General features: G+C 38.1%; 1 protein-coding gene across 1 annotated transcript; it reads left to right on the forward strand.

The window, feature by feature from the left end:
* Positions 13,298 to 14,570, forward strand: LOC109826764. Its single transcript, XM_020393784.1, has 3 exons — positions 13,298 to 13,948; positions 14,029 to 14,084; positions 14,264 to 14,570. Exons 1-3 carry the CDS (start codon positions 13,298 to 13,300, stop codon positions 14,568 to 14,570), a joined length of 1,014 nt encoding a protein of 337 aa, XP_020249373.1.

Consider the following 17,703-nt stretch of genomic DNA (forward strand, 5'->3'; position numbering starts at 1 on the left):
AGAAATGTAGCCAAACCTTTTAGGCCACAACATGGAAGATTTTTTTTCTTGGATAGAGGTTTTTTTGAAAACAACAGTTTCAACGGAATATGAGGTGGCATAAATTTGATCATATGGGACAAGACACAATCTATATAAACCACGAAACAGTGTGCATTGGCTAATTATTTAAATCATAAAATATTTGGATTGAAACATTATTTATATTAAAGCATAGCCAAGTTTGTTCAATAAGGAAACTGAAATAAGGTTCTTGTTGTGCGTCGCGGAACAAACACAAACGCCGAGAGAAAAGACAACTCAAATTAAACAATAACGGCACAAACTCAAATACAAAAGTTTAACGTGATTCGGCAAATTGCCTACGTCCACGGGGCAAGAAGGGATGAGTTTTCACTATAGAGAAAAGAGAGTACAAAGTAGAGATTACAAGATCACTCAACTAACCTCTCAAACAAATCTCTCAAATCTCACAAACTAAACCCTCAAACAATTACTCAGAAAGATTTCTCTTTTCTGTACTCAAAAATCACCTTCAAGCTATCCCAAAATCCAATTCTGGCAATTAGAACAATAGAAAACCCTAAACAAAATGTATTTCTATTTATATCAAATAGAAAACCCAATCAGAACAGGAAACCAAGTCTAGGTCTAAAACCGCATCACAATCGACCGCCGCGACAGACGCGGTCGATTGTGAAAACGACAGAAACCAAAATTGCACTACAGGGTCTCGCGGTGGACCGCCGCGCCACTCGGGTTGACCGCAAAAAGTGCAGAGACTTTTTCAGGCTGCGTGCACATTCGCGGTCGACTGTAGCTCCACTCGCAGTCGACCGTGCATCATCCAAAACTTTTTCTGCTTCAATTTTCCTGAGCTTCGTCGCCTTCGCCTCCAATTCTACAATTCTCCACCTCGATGAAGTTTTCCCAAAAACTAATCCGACACCAACCAAATTAAATGTCTCACTTGTTGTGTCCAGTACGAAGTAAAACAAAATCACGATAACGGACTGTTTCCGTCGAAAGTCACCTTAGTCATTGATTTCATTAAACTTTAAACGTTACAAATGAATTCAAATAACAAAAGAATAAAATATTACAACTTTCTTGAAAATAAACACAAGATCCGTTTATCGGCTCTTGCTTGCGTGGGTTCTTTGCCGGTGCCGGGGTTAATCCGTGGACGACCGCGAATCAGATCCGATTGATGGAAAATTGGGCAGAGCTTCTACCTCACCAAGGGGGTATTTGCTTGAAGTCCTAAAATCGACAAAGCGAAATCAGGGCTCTTCTCGAGATTAAGACAAAGCCTAATCTCAAGGAACGGACGTACGGGCTTCAGATCCTTCGAGCGGCTTCTCCTTTGCTCTGAAGTTCGCCGGGATCTCGTTGACCTTCGCTGAAATTTCGTGCTCCTTCACTCTTCAATTCCGGCAGCACCTCGTCCTCTTGATCAAATTCCAGATCTCGAAAATGGAGGCCTTTGGCTCATATTTATAGGCCTCAAAATGCGGTTATTTGGATAAGAACAAGGGATTTGGCTCTATCTTCAGTCAACAACAGCCTAACCACGTTTGGGGATGGTCTCAAGTCAGTTAAGAACCCCTGGAATCGATAAACCCTGCAAAAAACCAATTTAAAACTGTCAAAACGTGTTTTGGGACCTTACTGCGCGGCAGGACGATCTGACCCGCGCATGCGCGGGTCGGAATCATCCGACCCGCGCTTGTGCGGGTCGGATCATTCCGTCCTGCGCTTAGCGCGGGTTCGCCGACTTTTTCCCCTTTTTTGGGTTTCTTTCTTCCGGGACTTGTTCTTGCGCGTATTCGATAGATTTGTTGACTTGTGGTGGCTTCGGGGTCTCAAGACGATCGTCGAGACGCCGCGTTGGTAATATACGCGTGGCTGATCGATGCGCGGTGCTGATGACCTGTCCGGCGCGCGTTGACAGGGCGTCATATGAAGTTGGTTCGACGTACGCCTGCTGCGCGATGCGCACGCGCTGATTGACGTGCGCGCGTTTGACAGGCGCGCACGAGTTGGTTTGACGTGCACGCGTTTGACTGACGCGCACGAGATGATTCGACGTACGCGCGCTGACCGGCGCGCACGGGCTGATTGACGTGCACGCGTTGAGCGGCGCGCACGAGTTGATTGACGTGCACGCGTTGAGCGGCGCGCACGAGTTGATTGACGTGCGCGCGTTGACCGGCACGCACGGACTGAATGGCGTGAGTGCGCTGAGTGACGCGTACGAGTTGATTTGGTGAATCTTTTTGATTCGCCCATTCATTGCTTCGAGTTTCGTACGGGCCCTCGTAGACAATTTTAGACGCCTACAGATACCCCCTCCAAAGTGTTTCAGCCTCATTCTTTTATAGAGGAGTCTGAAATGCTTTGGATATGATGGATCCCCACCTTCAGGCGGTGTTAAAAGGACCTACAGATGGTTTCGATTCTTGACTTCTCCTTATTTTAGCGTATTCTGTATTTTGTCGAATAGCTAAGATTTTCTCGGTATTGCATTTATCGTCTGACCGTTATTAAAGCCTTGAACCGGAGTTGGTGAGTAGATTTTTGTTGATATGTCATTGAGTTGACTTTTGGATCAATTGCAACGCGTTGACCGGCATTGACCTAGGGCTACGCGTTGACCGGCGTTGACCTTAGGGTTTCGCATTAACCTGAGGAGAACCAGTTTATACTCGTGTACTCCTGGGAGTTTCGGGAATCAGGTTAACCTCGTGTACCCGTCGGAGGTTGCCAGGTTATCCTTAAGAATTATTATCTGTAATATTCTCTAGGAACTTCCTGTCAAAATGGGGAACAATTTAGACTCATGTACCCGTTGGAGTTTGGATTTCGAATATTCCAATAATAGGTGAAAATATCATGAAATCACCCAAAATATAACAATGGGTCTCGAGTATTCTGAAAATAGACGAAAATATCTCGAAATTATTTGGGAGACGGAATTGAACTCCGAAATTCCGAATCTGACTGAAAATGCTGCTCAATTATCCGAGAGATGAAATTGAACTCTGAACATTCCAAATATGAGCGAAGATACCGTGAAATTGTCTGGGAGATGAGGTTAAGCTTCGAAAATTTCGAAAACGGACGAAATCAGTCGGGAAATATAGCAAAACGGGCCTGAACTGGGTCTGACCCGCGTTCACGCGGGTCAGATGAATCCGACCCGCGTGATTGCGGGTCGGATTGATCCGACCCACGTGATTGCGGGTCGGATTGATCCGACCCGCGAGCACGCGGGTCGGACACAAGTCCGACCCGCGGAACGCGGGTCGGAATTTGGGAGAAGGGATAAAAATCCCATTTCCTTTCTTCCTTATTCCTTCTTCAAATTCGGTCCCAGCTCTTTTCCCCTCTCAAAATTTCGGTTTTCTTCACTTGAGTTCTAGTTCTTTGAAAGTTCCTCTTCCTCAAGAATTCTAAACAAATCAAAGCTTCCCCCTTTAAAACCCATCAGCTCCTCTTCTTCCCACTTGGATTCGAGCAAAGGAGAATTCAGATCTAGGGTTCGGGATTTTCTCCTTCTTCAAGCTCCACTCTTCTTGAAATTTGGGTAAGTCTTCTTCCTATTCCCTTGCTTTGATTTTAGTTAGTTCTTCATGCTTTGATTCAATGTTTGAAACCCTAGTTCTTGGATTTGAGCAAAAACCGAATTTTGGTCTTGGATTCTGATGGTGGCCGATTTTTTTGAGCTTGATTCTTGAGTTTGTGTAAAGAACTGAAGTTGTTGATTAGAACTCTTTATTAGCCGAAATTTTCACTGTCCATGGCCAAAATTTACTGTTCATGGCCGAAATTGGTTGACTGTTCATGGCCGAATTTTGCCATTTGTGTTGATTTTGGCGCTCGTGTTTGTGTTTGATTGAGAATGAGGTTGATGACTGAATGCGTGGTCGAACGGCTCCTCGAACCTATGTGTGGCTGAAAATTCTTGTTGAGGTCTTTGAGCTATTCATGGTTGAATTCATTTATGTGCTTGAACTTTGTATATAATTCGAACTCATGTATATGATCGACTTCAAACTTTGTATATAGCCAAGCCCTTGTATATGATTGAACTCTTATGTATGCCTTGGGTTCAAACATGTGTAAGGTCGAGAATTAACTTGAATTCAAACTTGTATATAGCCAAGTTCTCGTGTATGGTTGAACTCTTATATTCCTTGAATCCAAACTTGTATGTAGCTCGAGAATTTGAACCCGAACCTGTATATGGTTGAACTCGTGCGTGATCGAACACTTTGTTGAGCTCTTGGTCGATGACTTGCACTTGAATTTAATTATTGGCCGAGAATTTTTGTATGTTTTGAATTCGATCTCGTATATGCCTTGCACTCAAACTTTGAATTCAAACTTGTATATAGCCGAATTACTTGAATTTGATCTTGTGTATGGCTCGAATTTTGTATATGATTGGATTCTCGTGTATGCCTGAATTCTTGTACATGATTGTATTCTTGCATGGTTCGAACTTATACATGATTGAACTCGATGCGACTGAATCCAACCTTGTATGTGGTCGAAATAACTTGAGTCCCAACTTGTGTATGCCTTGAATCCAAATTTCCCTGTCCTCCTTGGTGAGGCAGTTGGGAAGAGTTGATACCCTCCTTCGTGGGGGTGGATGCTTACCGGATACGTTTTGCTTGGTCAAAACGTGTCTCAAGGCTATATGGGGCGATTTTCTGCCGTATTACATTCCATAAGATAGGGTACATCACCGCGTCATGTACGTTATCTTGTGAATTCATAATACCGCTAAAATCGTCTCGCCAACTACAAGACGGCGACTCTATTTCACAGATGGGTGAAAAGAATTCAAGCCCCTTGTATTGTATTGACATTCCTTCATAAACGCGTTTGATAAACACGTCGTCTTGTTTCAGTTGAATATCCTGCCACAATAGAGGAAGACGATCAGATGCCGACTTAGGAAGATCATTGGGTTCATCACCTAAACATGCAGTACGGCGATAGGTTTGAACAGAGAGAACCTCCTACCGAGGATCAAGTGGCCCAAGTGAATATGGGAAGCGAGGAAAATCCGAAGCCGATATTCATTAGCGATAGCCTCCCGCCGGAAGAGAAAGAAGAGTTAATCTCTCTTATCAGGGAGTACATCGATGTGTTTGCCTGGAACTATGAAGACATGCCAGGGCTCGATCCAAACGTAGCAGTGCATCGTCTCAATATTAAGCCGGATGTCAAACCTATCAAACAACAACAAAGACGGTTTCGTCCGCATATGATGGAGGCAATCGAGGCTGAGGTAAAAAAGCTTATTGACTCGGGCTTCGTTAGGGAAGAGCAGCATCCAGAGTGGCTTGCCAATATTGTCCCGGTCCTTAAGAAGAACGGGAAGATCAGGGTATGTATCGACTTTAGAGACCTCAACGCTGCCTGCCCAAAAGATGACTTCCCCCTTCCCATCACAGATGTCATCATTGATAATACGTGTGGATTCGAGAGGATGTCTTTCATGAATGGCGTGAGTGCGCTGAGTGACGCGCGCGAGCTGATTAGGTGAATCTTTTTGATTCGCCCATTCATTGCTTCGAGTTTCGTACGGGCCCTCGTAGACAATTTTAGACGCCTACACGGACTCCATCCACAACAAGTCAATACCCAAATGAGAATGTTAACAAACTCTCCAAGCGTCAGTATCTACCCATCAAATCGGCCGCATCAAAATCGATTGCCTACGTATCCTCTTGCCAAATGAATCAAGCCTTCACGTAGTTCCCCAAATGACTTCCAAAGGCCCTCAATCAAATAGAAAAGTTCTTAACTCTTCACCAACAAATATGCGGTTGATAGCTCTCCAGATGGCTCCAAAGTAAAACAAATCAAACACCTCTACCTGATGTGAACCAATGGCCGTATCCAAATCATATCCACCAGCTGCATTCGAATCAACCAACTCATCATCTACACCTAAATCCAAATGATCTCCTAATTGTGTCACCTCAGCTAGAATCTCAAACGATGTAGTATGATCTTGAGTATGTGGAGTTATCTCCATCCAATATGGAGTGGCATCACTCTCCATCCACTACGATACATCTAAGGTCTGTCCAAAACTCTCCACCTGATGAGAGTCAATTAGCTCCCTCATCGAAGCCTCAAACAAAGTGACACTACTAGACCAAATATCCAATGGAGTTTTACCTCCAATCGCAATAGTCGACAACCTATGTCCAAGATGACCCAAATATGTCGAAGCCTCAACACCAGAATAAATACTCGATATCAAACGCCGGTCCTCCTCTAGCAAGGAACAACTTACCAAATCTGCCATCTCATCTCATTGTCCTAAGATTTTCTTTCCACCGAAGTGTCTTAAAATGTCGTGAGCTCGGCTCAAATGCAAAAACAGGTCTCTCTTGTACCTCCCACTAAAATCAGAATAAAGAACCTTCACCTTTCTGCCAATCTCACATTCCTTCAATCTGTTGGAGACTACTAGAGCTTTATCCAAAAGGGATTTGGTTGCAACCCAAACACGTCTAGAATAGCCACCAACAAAGGAAACCAAACATCTATTTCCTCCCAACGATGCCTTTTTGGAAGGCCCCCAAACATCCGTGTGAACTCCACCTAAAAGACCCTCCGTATGGTGAATAGAGATGCCAAACTTCACCTTGGTCTTCTTGCTCACATCAAAGTGTTCACTGGACTTCAAATTGCAGGTCTGTGCACCCATCTCCAAATCAATACTGGAATGACAAAACCTCACATGCCACAGTCTAGTCGAATCAACAGAAGTTGCTAGCTCTCCACCTGTCACCGAACTTCTAATCAAATAGTACAGGTTATTCCTTCTGATGCCCTTTATCACAATCAAAGAGTCTTTCACGATCTCGAGAACCATGTCCTCAACATGAACCTTCAGATCCTCTCCGACCAAAGCTCTAATTGAAATCAAGTTCTTCCTCAAGGAATGAACATATCTCACACCATATGACTCTCTAACAGTCTCGTCAAATATCTTGATGCGAATTCTTCCTATCCTAAGGATCTGACATGCACAGTTGTCTTCCATGTATACCACACCACTATCCAACTTCTCAAAACTGGAGAACTACTCTCTTCTAGGGTACACATAATAGGTCGCACCACTATCCAACATCCACTCGGATTCCTCTGAATGGCTACCTATAGGACTGATAGAAAGCGATAAATAGAAGTATCAGAAATATTACCATCCGATATAAGGATGTTTGCTTCTGATGATGGTTGCTTCCATTTTTCCTTCTACTTATTCTTCATCCATCGTCGAGCTTTGGATAATCTTTCTTCCAATAACCAGTCTCCTTGCACTAAGCACACTGATCTTTTCCAACTGTAGGATGCCCTACTCTAGACTGTGACTTCTAATTCTTCTGGTTTGGATTCTTCCCTCTTGCGACCAATGTCTCCGCTATTATCTCAATTAAAGTTTTCTTATCCTTCTTTCGAAGCTGATAATTCACAAGTGCAGTGGTGACCTCACTATATGAAAGGGATACCTTCCCATTAACTAGGATAAGAACAAATGTCTCATATTTCTTATCTGGTAATAAACTCAATAACAACAAAGCTTTGTCCTCATCCTCTATCATAACATCCACATTCGCCAAATCCGCAAGAAGCTTCGTGTGGTAGTTCATGTGATCACTAATGGGGGTTTCCTTTTTTAATTGGAAGCGATAAAGCCTTCTCTTCAAGTGTAAGTGATTTTTCATACTCTTGGTCATATACTTGGTCTCAAGGGTCTCCCAAATCTTCTTAGCGGAAGTCTCATTCATCACATCATACTTTAAATCTTGAGTCAAACAAGACCTAATCACACCACACGCCGTTCTGTTCATCTTCTTCCAAATCTTCTCATCAATATTATCTGGCTTGCCATTTAATTCCAAAGTATCTTCTAAATTTTGCGCGTTCAAGCATCCAAAACATAACATCTCCATAATCCAAAATTATTCGCGTCATTAAACTTCTCCACATCTATCTTCATAGAGTGGATATTCAAAATTTGAATGGTCTTCACACCAGAAGCATCACCCTCAACACCCGAAGTACCTTCTTTCCTAGTCATCTTCCTCAACACACCAACAACCAATCCATAACAAACTGAAAAATAGATCCAAAACTGAGAAAAGATAGAATTTTTACCAAAAATATCCCACATTTAACTCTAAAACGAAGCCCTGTCCGAACTTTCAAAGTGATCTACTCATCCAAAATAGCTCAAGCGTAGCCCGAGTTTTGATACCACTTGTTGTGCGCCGTGGAACAAACACAAACGTCGAGAGATAAGGCAACTCAAATCAAACAATAACGGCACAAACTCAAACACAAAAGTTTAACGTGGTTCGGCAAATTGCCTATGTCCACGTGGCAAGAAGGGATGAGTTTCCACTATAGAGAAAAGAGAGTACAAAGTAGAGATTACAAGATCACTCAACTAACCTCTCAAACAAATCTCTCAAATCTCACAAACTAAACCTTCAAATAATTGCTCAGAAAGATCTCTCTTTTCTGTGCTCAAAATCACCTTCAAGCTACCAATTGCTCAGAAAGATCTCTCTTTTCTGTGCTCAAAATCACCTTCAAGCTACCCCAAAATCCAATTCTGACAACTGGAACAATAGAAAACCCTAAACAAAATGTATTTCTATTTATATCAAATAGAAAACCCAATCAGAACAGGAAACCAAGCCCAAGACCAAAACTGCATCGCAGTCGACCGTCGCAAAAGTCGTGGTCAATCGTGAAAACGACAGAAACCAAAATTGCACTACAGGGTCTCACGGTCAACCGTCGCAAAAGTCGTGGTCAATCGTGAAAACGACAGAAACCAAAATTGCATTACAGGGTCTCACGGTCGACCGTCGCGCCACTCCCGGTTGACCGTAAAAAGTCCAGAGACTTTTTTCAGGCTGCGTGCACGTTCGCGGTCGACCGAAGCTCCACTCGCAGTCGACCGTGCATCATCCAAAACGTTTTCTGCTTTAATTTTCCTGAGCTTCGTCGCCTTCGCCTCCAATTCTACAGTTCTATCTAAATGACAGTATACAGAGAGTATCTTTTAACAAAACCTTAAAACTAGAATTTAAGTCTTAAGTAAATGACTCCAACGAACTCGACATCCACTTCTTCATTATTGTCAACAATGAGATTTAACTAATTTTGATTTGGTTTCCTCTTGCTTAGGAATCTCATTGTCTTTATGCTCATGTTTTTCTAACCAAACCTTAAATTTGAGGCAATCTTGTTTCTTATGACCTTTCTTCTCGTATAGGAACTACGTGATTTGTTTCTTAATGACGACATTGGAAGCATTAAATAATGGGTTTCTTTCCCCTTATTTTATTTAAGGGCTTAGTGGCAACAAGAGCATCTTGAGATTTTTCACTTTTAAGTTTCTCTTCTTCAGCCACGCAACGAGTAATAAGGTCATTAATTTTCCAAGCTTTGTAATGAGAGTTAGAGGTGGTTTTGAGTAAGCTAAAGTCAGGTGAGAGGGCGTTTATGGGCTGGTGAATAATGCAGGCATCAATTAAGGAGGATAATCTCAAGGACTTTCAGCTTTGTTTGATAAGAATAAAATGTTCTCTTAGCCCTCCAACCCCATCACACCTCATAGAGTATAGATTCTGAAGAAGGGTCCTGAGCAAAGCATTAGTGTTGAATAATATCAAAATTAAAGCGATCAATTAAACCAAAACCAAAAAAAGAATACACAAGATTTTTATGGTGGTTTCAAAAAATAATCCTACATCTACTCTTCTTTCTCACGAAAAGGCTTTCTCACTATAACTAGAGTTCACCTGAATCACAACCCGATTTAGTAAGCTTGTAAAGACTACACTTTGGAATCTACCCAAAACATGTCATCTAACTTAACTCCTAACATATGAGTAACACCTAACCCTTAGCTAGTATCAACCCTCAACTCACACCAATTTGAGCACGCCATAAAAACAAGAAAAAGCAAATTAACCAAAATAGTTTAGCACAAATTAAAAAGATCTTATAGCCTTTTTCAAGAAAACTATTCTTTAAAAAAATTAAGGCGAAGCCAATGAATAAGCTATGATGATGCTGGTCTAAGGGAAACTCTCCTCACTGAAATGACCCAAAGATGCTAAGTTCGACAAGAAAGAGTTTGACAACGTTTAGGGGATTGAATCTCAAATTAACTCTTCACACAAACTCTAGAATAAAATCTCTCTTTTTCTTAGTGCAAGAACCTCTCCAAAATATGATCTCTTGTTATCTTATATAGCCTTTGATAATAAAGAAAACATATAGGAATTATAGTAGAAATTGAATATGAAAGGGAACAACAATGGTTGAGAATAAAATTTCAAATCTGCCAAAATACATTGTCACCGTCGATGGGCAATCCCGACCATCGATCTCCTATGCAACATCGATGCTACCTTGTAATCTATCGATTAGCTGAAATCTGGTTTCTAGAATTCATTGAATGTGCATCGTAGTCCATCAATGATATAGCTTGACCATGTATGGTCTCTTGTAGTCCATCGATTGTTTTGAATCCTATTTCTATTTTACTCTGATTGTACACTGTGATTCATCAACTGTATCATGACTATAAATGGTGTCTTTGTGACCATCGATGGTGCGTCAGCTGAAATCAACATGAATGTTGATTTTTTGCATCATTTCGCCTCGTCTCTTTTGTATACTTGTCTATAGCTAAAATATATGATCTCAAACAATCATCAGTTAGAAATGAGAGTTTATTATTACTCAACAAGAGATATTATATCAACAATATTCTAACAATCTCTCCCTTTTGATAATAACAAAACTCAAAATTTAAAATACAAAAATATATGCATCATGAGATATATATTCAGCAGATAAAGCATATGAACATTTTTCATGTAAAGGAAAAAGATATGCAAAGCTCCCCCTACATCCATGTATTCACGAAAGTACAAACATATATAGGTTTGTAAAAGTTCCCCCTAAAATAATGCATTGAGTATTTAAAAAATTTTCAAAAGAAATCATAAAACATGAAACCATTTTGAAAAACTCTCTATGATGAAAAAACTCACTCATGCAATTTCAAATTTTCACTATTCTCCCACCTTTGTTATTAGCAAAAGATGAATACCCACAAATGAGTATACTTTGTGCTAAAAAAAATCTCGATAAAAATCATCCAATAGCGTAAGGAAGAGAAATACAAACTGATTCACAAAGAGATTTGTAGAAAAATAGCACAATAGACTCAAATATAACTTTGAAACGCACAAAACATGTACACAAAATCATATTAAAAATGACACAACTATAATGATAAAATATCATAGAAAAGTTTGTGAAACAAATCATTAAAATAATTATATTAGTTCATAAAACAAATTCAGATGTATCACATGTTGATGTCACTTATCAAATAGGGGGTTTATGTGGGAGTTAAGTATGATTAGAGTCCTCTAACTCCTTTAGATGTCTAGTTTTGGGGCATATTGTTCATTCCTGCACATGAGAAAGCTCGTAGGAGGACAAAGTTGGGTTCTCCAGTTGTTCCTCTAACGATCAAGTCAGTAAGTGACCTTTAGAGTGAAAATATATAGGTTATGTAGTTTAAAAGTTGTTAAAAAAGGCTAGAGAGGTTACCCCACGTAACTGCTTCCTTTTATAGTGGTTTGGAGGGGTAAATTGGTAACTTAGGCCGAGTCCAACTAGGTTGCTGAGTCTACGAGCATTGTATAAGTGTTGATTACTGAGGGGGATGAGTCACCTAGTTATTAAATGTGGGAATGACAGTAGATGCTCGATGTTGACTGGGTCCGATGAGTCATAAAGACAATGGGGGCTAGAGCAATGATGACTTTATCAGGATAGTTAATGTGAGGGTAATCGACTTACGAGGGGTTCGAGGTGACTCCCACCTCTCTATTGGTTGAACTGAGAGCTGACCATCAATGCCTTTTTACTCAACCTTGCAAGATGTCGGCCTATAGAGTCGGCCGAGAGTAGGCGGACGAGGGTTGGTCGAGAGAGTTATACATGATAGATTTTGGTGAGCTGGACGACAAGTACCACCTTTTGACTCGGCCTCGCAAGGTGTTGTCCAATTGAGTCGGCCCTAGATGCGGCGAGTCATCTCATCTTTGTGGTGTGATTTAGTATGGAGTACGACACATGTCGGCTCCCTTATGAGGATGAGTATATAGTAAATTTTGGGTTGTAACATCACATATAGTTTTGAGCTTTGTAACACAACTTGAGTTATCTCAACCTTAGAACTAAAAACCAAGATCTCGCCCAATCATCTCAACTATGTATAATTTTTAAAAGGAAGAACAAGTGCTTGGCGGGTGATGTACATCATCTCTAAATAAAGAAAATATTTAGTATAGAGTGACACCCTTTGAGATATGCACAAATATATTCACGAGTGTAGGCATTTGACCATCTTTGCACTCAATTTTGCTATGGGGAGTGTGTGAAACTTTGATCATATTTTCAAAAATATACTCGTTTGCTTGAAATTTTTATAGCATATGTGATTTGTACATGTAAATAAATTTGGTTGTGAATTAAAATCTAAAACAAAGCTCAAACTTTATGATATATCCAAGAATTCTTTATGAACAATATATAAAAGTATTTACCTCTATTTCACAACACTAAACATGATAAGTATAAAACTAGATGTGTGAAAAAATATGATAAAGTATCGTGAAGCAATGTGTTAAGCGATCATAATTTCAGCAATTATGTAGATATATAATATGTATATAGATGTAAAAACAATATGCGAACACAGTGAAGGAGCCACACCTTGGGGCCGGGGACCTTGGCCCTAGATTTAAATAATAAAACATACAAGTATGTAGTGTGATTTGCTAATAGTATTTCATAGCTAGGGAGTAAATGCATAACATATGTTAATTTTCACAAACTTAATTATCTTTGTTCCGCCCTCTATCAAGTTAAATCATACAATATTTCTATATATTGTTATTTTTAAAAGTAGAAAACAGTTTTGATAATCATAATGTGGAGTTTTTTAAAATTTCTTAAACCAAATTATTCATCATCTTTGTTTAATAAACAAAAAGTGATTCGATTGGACAAGTTTTATCCTAAAATCGCTCTTTTCCCTTAAAAGTGATTGCATGGAGCTTTAATATCAACTTTGAGAACTACATGTAAGAAGCTCAATATCTCACATCTAATTTTTGCTGATGATCTACTTCTGTTTACCAAAGGGGATTCTTATTCAATGCACAAAATTTATGAATGTGTCAAAGACTTTGGTGCTAAATCTGGTTTAGAGGCAAATCCTTCTAAATGCTCTATTTTTTATGGTGGAGTTGATGAATCTACAAAGGATACTATCAGAAACTGTTTGGGTTTTCCTGAGGGGAATTTTCCTATCAGATATCTTGGTTTGCCACTTATATCCAAAAGAATGTCATACATGGATTGTAGCTCTCTCTTTGTGAAAATATCAGGCCAGTTTCAGACATGGTTACACAGGAAGCTGTCATATGCTGGTAGGCTGCAAGTAATTAAAAGTGTTATTCTGGGTATTCAGATATTCTGGATTTCCTGCTACATTCTTCCAATCAAAGTCCTTCGTCAAATTGACGTACTCTGTAGAAATTTCCTATGGGGTAAATCTGATCAGGCTTTCAAAATTTCCCTTGTGAACTGGACAAATGTGTGCACTGATAAAAAGCTTGGGGGACTGGGGATCTTCTCTGCAACTCAATGGAGTATTGCAACTGCGTTGAGGGCTATTTGGCACATTCATATGAATAAGGAATCTCTGTGGATTAAGTGGATTCATGAAAATTATCTGAAAAACAGAGATATTTGGCATATATCTGCTAAGTCTAGTGATTCATGGATGTGGAGACAGTTGTTAAAAGTTAGGGATAATGCTTCGAATGCCTGGGGGGAGTTGAAAATCTGAAACATAAAATTATTTCTTGCTCAAAAAATTCAAAGGTTCATCTCTCTGATCTATACACTGCTCTGTCCTCAACTGCAGCAAAAGCTGATTGGTATGTGACAGTTTGGGAGAAGCTGAGTTACCCTAAACACTCATTACATGGCTATCAGTGCAGAACAAGCTTTTAACACAGGATAGGCTTATCAGATGGGGGGTTATACATAATAATCAATGTTGCCTGTGTGATGGTTCTAGTATTGAGAACCGAAATCACTTATTTTTTGACTGCAGCTTCTCAAACAGAATTTGGAATAGTATTATGGATTGGTTGCAGTTTAAATGGAGATCAGCAGATTGGCATAGGCTTTTGGATTGGTACATTTCCAGGTTGAGAGGGAAAGGCACCACACAAAGAATCAAGAGATTGGCTTTTTCGGTTGCAATTTACAATATTTGGAGTGAAAGAAATGACAGAATCTTCAAGGGAAAAGTCAGGTATATTGATCAGCTGATTAGGAAAATTAAAGTAGATATATTGACTATATCTCTCAATTATCCACTACCTGCTGAAGACAAACAGTGGCTCCTCTCACTGTAGTTGATTCAAAAGTTTGATGATTTTGCTTTCTTGAGTTACACATTTTTTGGCAAAAATGTCTGTATAGTTGATATCTCTACTTTTGAGTAACTTGATGTACATAACGTTACATATTTGGTGAGTGAATAAAAATTTTCATTGACCAAAAAAAAAAACTTTGAGAACTACATTTTCTTATGTAGCTACTCATTCGTGAAGTTTACACTAATCTTGCGCATTGTAATGACAAGTATCCAAAGAGAAATTTTGACAATATTAAAGTTATTAAGAGTGAAACTGAATGCAAGATGAGTATATAATTAATTGTTAAGTTCCCTATATTAAAAATGGATATATATATAATTATATATTAATATAGATATGTATATATATATATATATATATATATATACATATAATATTAATATATATAATATATTATATATATATAAATATATTGAGAAAGACTGTTATGAATACATTTTCAGGAATAAATGTAAAGTGTATATAAATTATTTAAACTCTTACTGCATAATATGTATGTTTAGAAGGCTAATCAAATGCAACATATATATATATATATATATATATATGATATATATATATATACTATATACTATATATATTATATATCTATATATATATATAATATATATATATTATAAATATTATATATATATATATATATATGAGAGAAATGGATATGCTTAGTAGTAAGGTGTTTCATTCCTATCCACTCATTATCATTCCCAACCACTCTCCAATCCATATGAATGTGGGTCCCGATTTTAATGAGTGGAGGAGAATGAGACACTTCACTACCAAGCACAAAAACTTGTGCTTGGTACCAAGCATACCCTTTTTTTTTCTCTCTCTCTATATATATATAGAGAGAGAGAAATATGAGTATTCTTGGTACCAAGCACAAATTTTGTGCTTGGTAGTGAGGTGTATGTATATGAGAAAAATATGTATGCTTGGTACCAAACAAAAAAAATTGTACTTGATAGTAAGATGTTATAATACCCTCCACTCATTCAAATGGTTGCATATCCTCATGTACTCCTCAACTCATGTGTATATGGTCCCCCATTTGAATGAGTGGAGGGGATTGTGCCACCTTACTACCAAACACAAAATTTGTACTTGGTACCAAGCATACTCATTACTCTCTCTCTCTCTACACACACACACACACACACACACACACACACACACTCACACACACACACACACACTAAGGAGGCTCCTTTAGGTACATCTAAGAATGCACCTCTCAATGTATAAATTGGGCTACTTTAATGGACGATCCACTCCATTCATCATGATCTAAATATCTTAAAACATTTACAAAATAAAAATCATGATATGTGAATATTTCTAACACATATTTTTTATTGTCTCTTTTATTGTGTAGACATAAAACCGTTAATTTTACTATCACTTGATGCATTAGTAAAAATAACCCAATATGCCTAATTTTTGGTTTACATGACATCTAAATTATATAGATCAAAATGAACGGAGTGGATTAAGTATATTGATTGCTATAATATATTTTAGGTGACCTGTAGGTATCACTGGTGGTACTTATTTATATATAGGTACTTATATTATAATATATAGTATATATATATATACTATAATATATATTTATATATATATATATAATTAGCTATATATATATATATATATATATATCTAACTACATATATATACATACTAGATATACTATACTATATATATATACTAATGACTATATATATACTATAGTAATAGAATACTAATACTAGTGATATAGCACACACACCGTATATATATATACTGACTTTCTACTCTAAGAGGAGAGGGAATCTCGTGCTCTCAATGTTACCCTCATGGTTATGAGCCTACTCTCTAATCTTGTTTTGATGATTACAAATAATTCCTAACATTGTTGAGTACTTGTATTTGTTTTGTTAGGTAATATACACAAATATCGATGTTGGAGGTTGGATGAAAGTGAGCCTACACGATCTCATCAAATGGAGGTTGGCGGAAATGTCAGTATGAAGCCATTGCACGTCAAGTCATATATAAGATCAAGCTTCATCCATGTTACCAAGATCGAGCATCATGAATATTATTGTTTGGTATATTAGTTTAGTCTTTATAGTTGTGTGTTAATTCTTCAAGCGTAATATAACACACATATTTATTAATTTTATCAAAAGATAGGCATTTTTATGAAAATATTGTGTTATTGGTTTGTGGATGTAACAATCATTATATACATCTTTTATTAAGTCTATAAAATCATTTTGTAAGGTTTCAAAACTTTTGTTTAAGTCAAAAATAAAAAAATCAAGTGTTTATACAAACATGTATTTGAGTGTTTTTGCAAAATGATGAGATTTTACAAATGAGAAGTTCAAATTAAAAAAATCTTTTTGTAACATGTTTACTTTTATGCTTAGAAATATTTCTCAAAGTTTTATATATTTTTTGAATTATTTGCTAATTTTAAATGCATTTTAAAAGTCAGGTTTTGGACATGCACAGTCCCTGTGTATGTTCATAAGTCGACTTATCAGATTGGATAAGTCGACTTATGAACTACTCTAGAAAGTGCATTTAGCCTATGCCAAGTCGACTTATATATCATAGCAAGTTGACTTATGTCATTTCGCAAGTCAACTTATGGCGTGTTTTTCACCTTGTTGTTTTTCTTCTGCAAGTCGACTCGTGTGCACTGATTAGTCGACTTGTACCAAGTCGACTTATGACACCGTTAAGTTGACTTATAAATCAGACCATTGTACAGTAACGACTATTTTCAGATTCTGGTTTTGGTTAGATTTTTGGTCATTTTCTTTGATTCTTGGGTTGGTTTCTTCAAGCCTATAAATACTCCTTTACATTAATTATTTCCAACAACCTAAGAATATTTTAAACAAGTTTTAAAAGAGTTTTAAAGTTTGATTAAGTTCGTTTCAAGATTGGTGTTTGGTTTTCACAAAGAGGAGCTTATATCCTTGGTTGAGGAATTCATCCTCAATCTTTCATCATTTGGTGTTTGGTTTTCACAAAGAGGAGCTTATATCCTTGGTTGAGGAATTCATCCTCAATCTTTCATCATCTACTCTTTGTGTTTATAGAGAAGTTTCCCTAACTC

This window comes from Asparagus officinalis, chromosome 10 (assembly GCF_001876935.1).
Source record: "Asparagus officinalis chromosome 10, Aspof.V1, whole genome shotgun sequence".
Taxonomy (NCBI): domain Eukaryota; kingdom Viridiplantae; phylum Streptophyta; class Magnoliopsida; order Asparagales; family Asparagaceae; genus Asparagus; species Asparagus officinalis.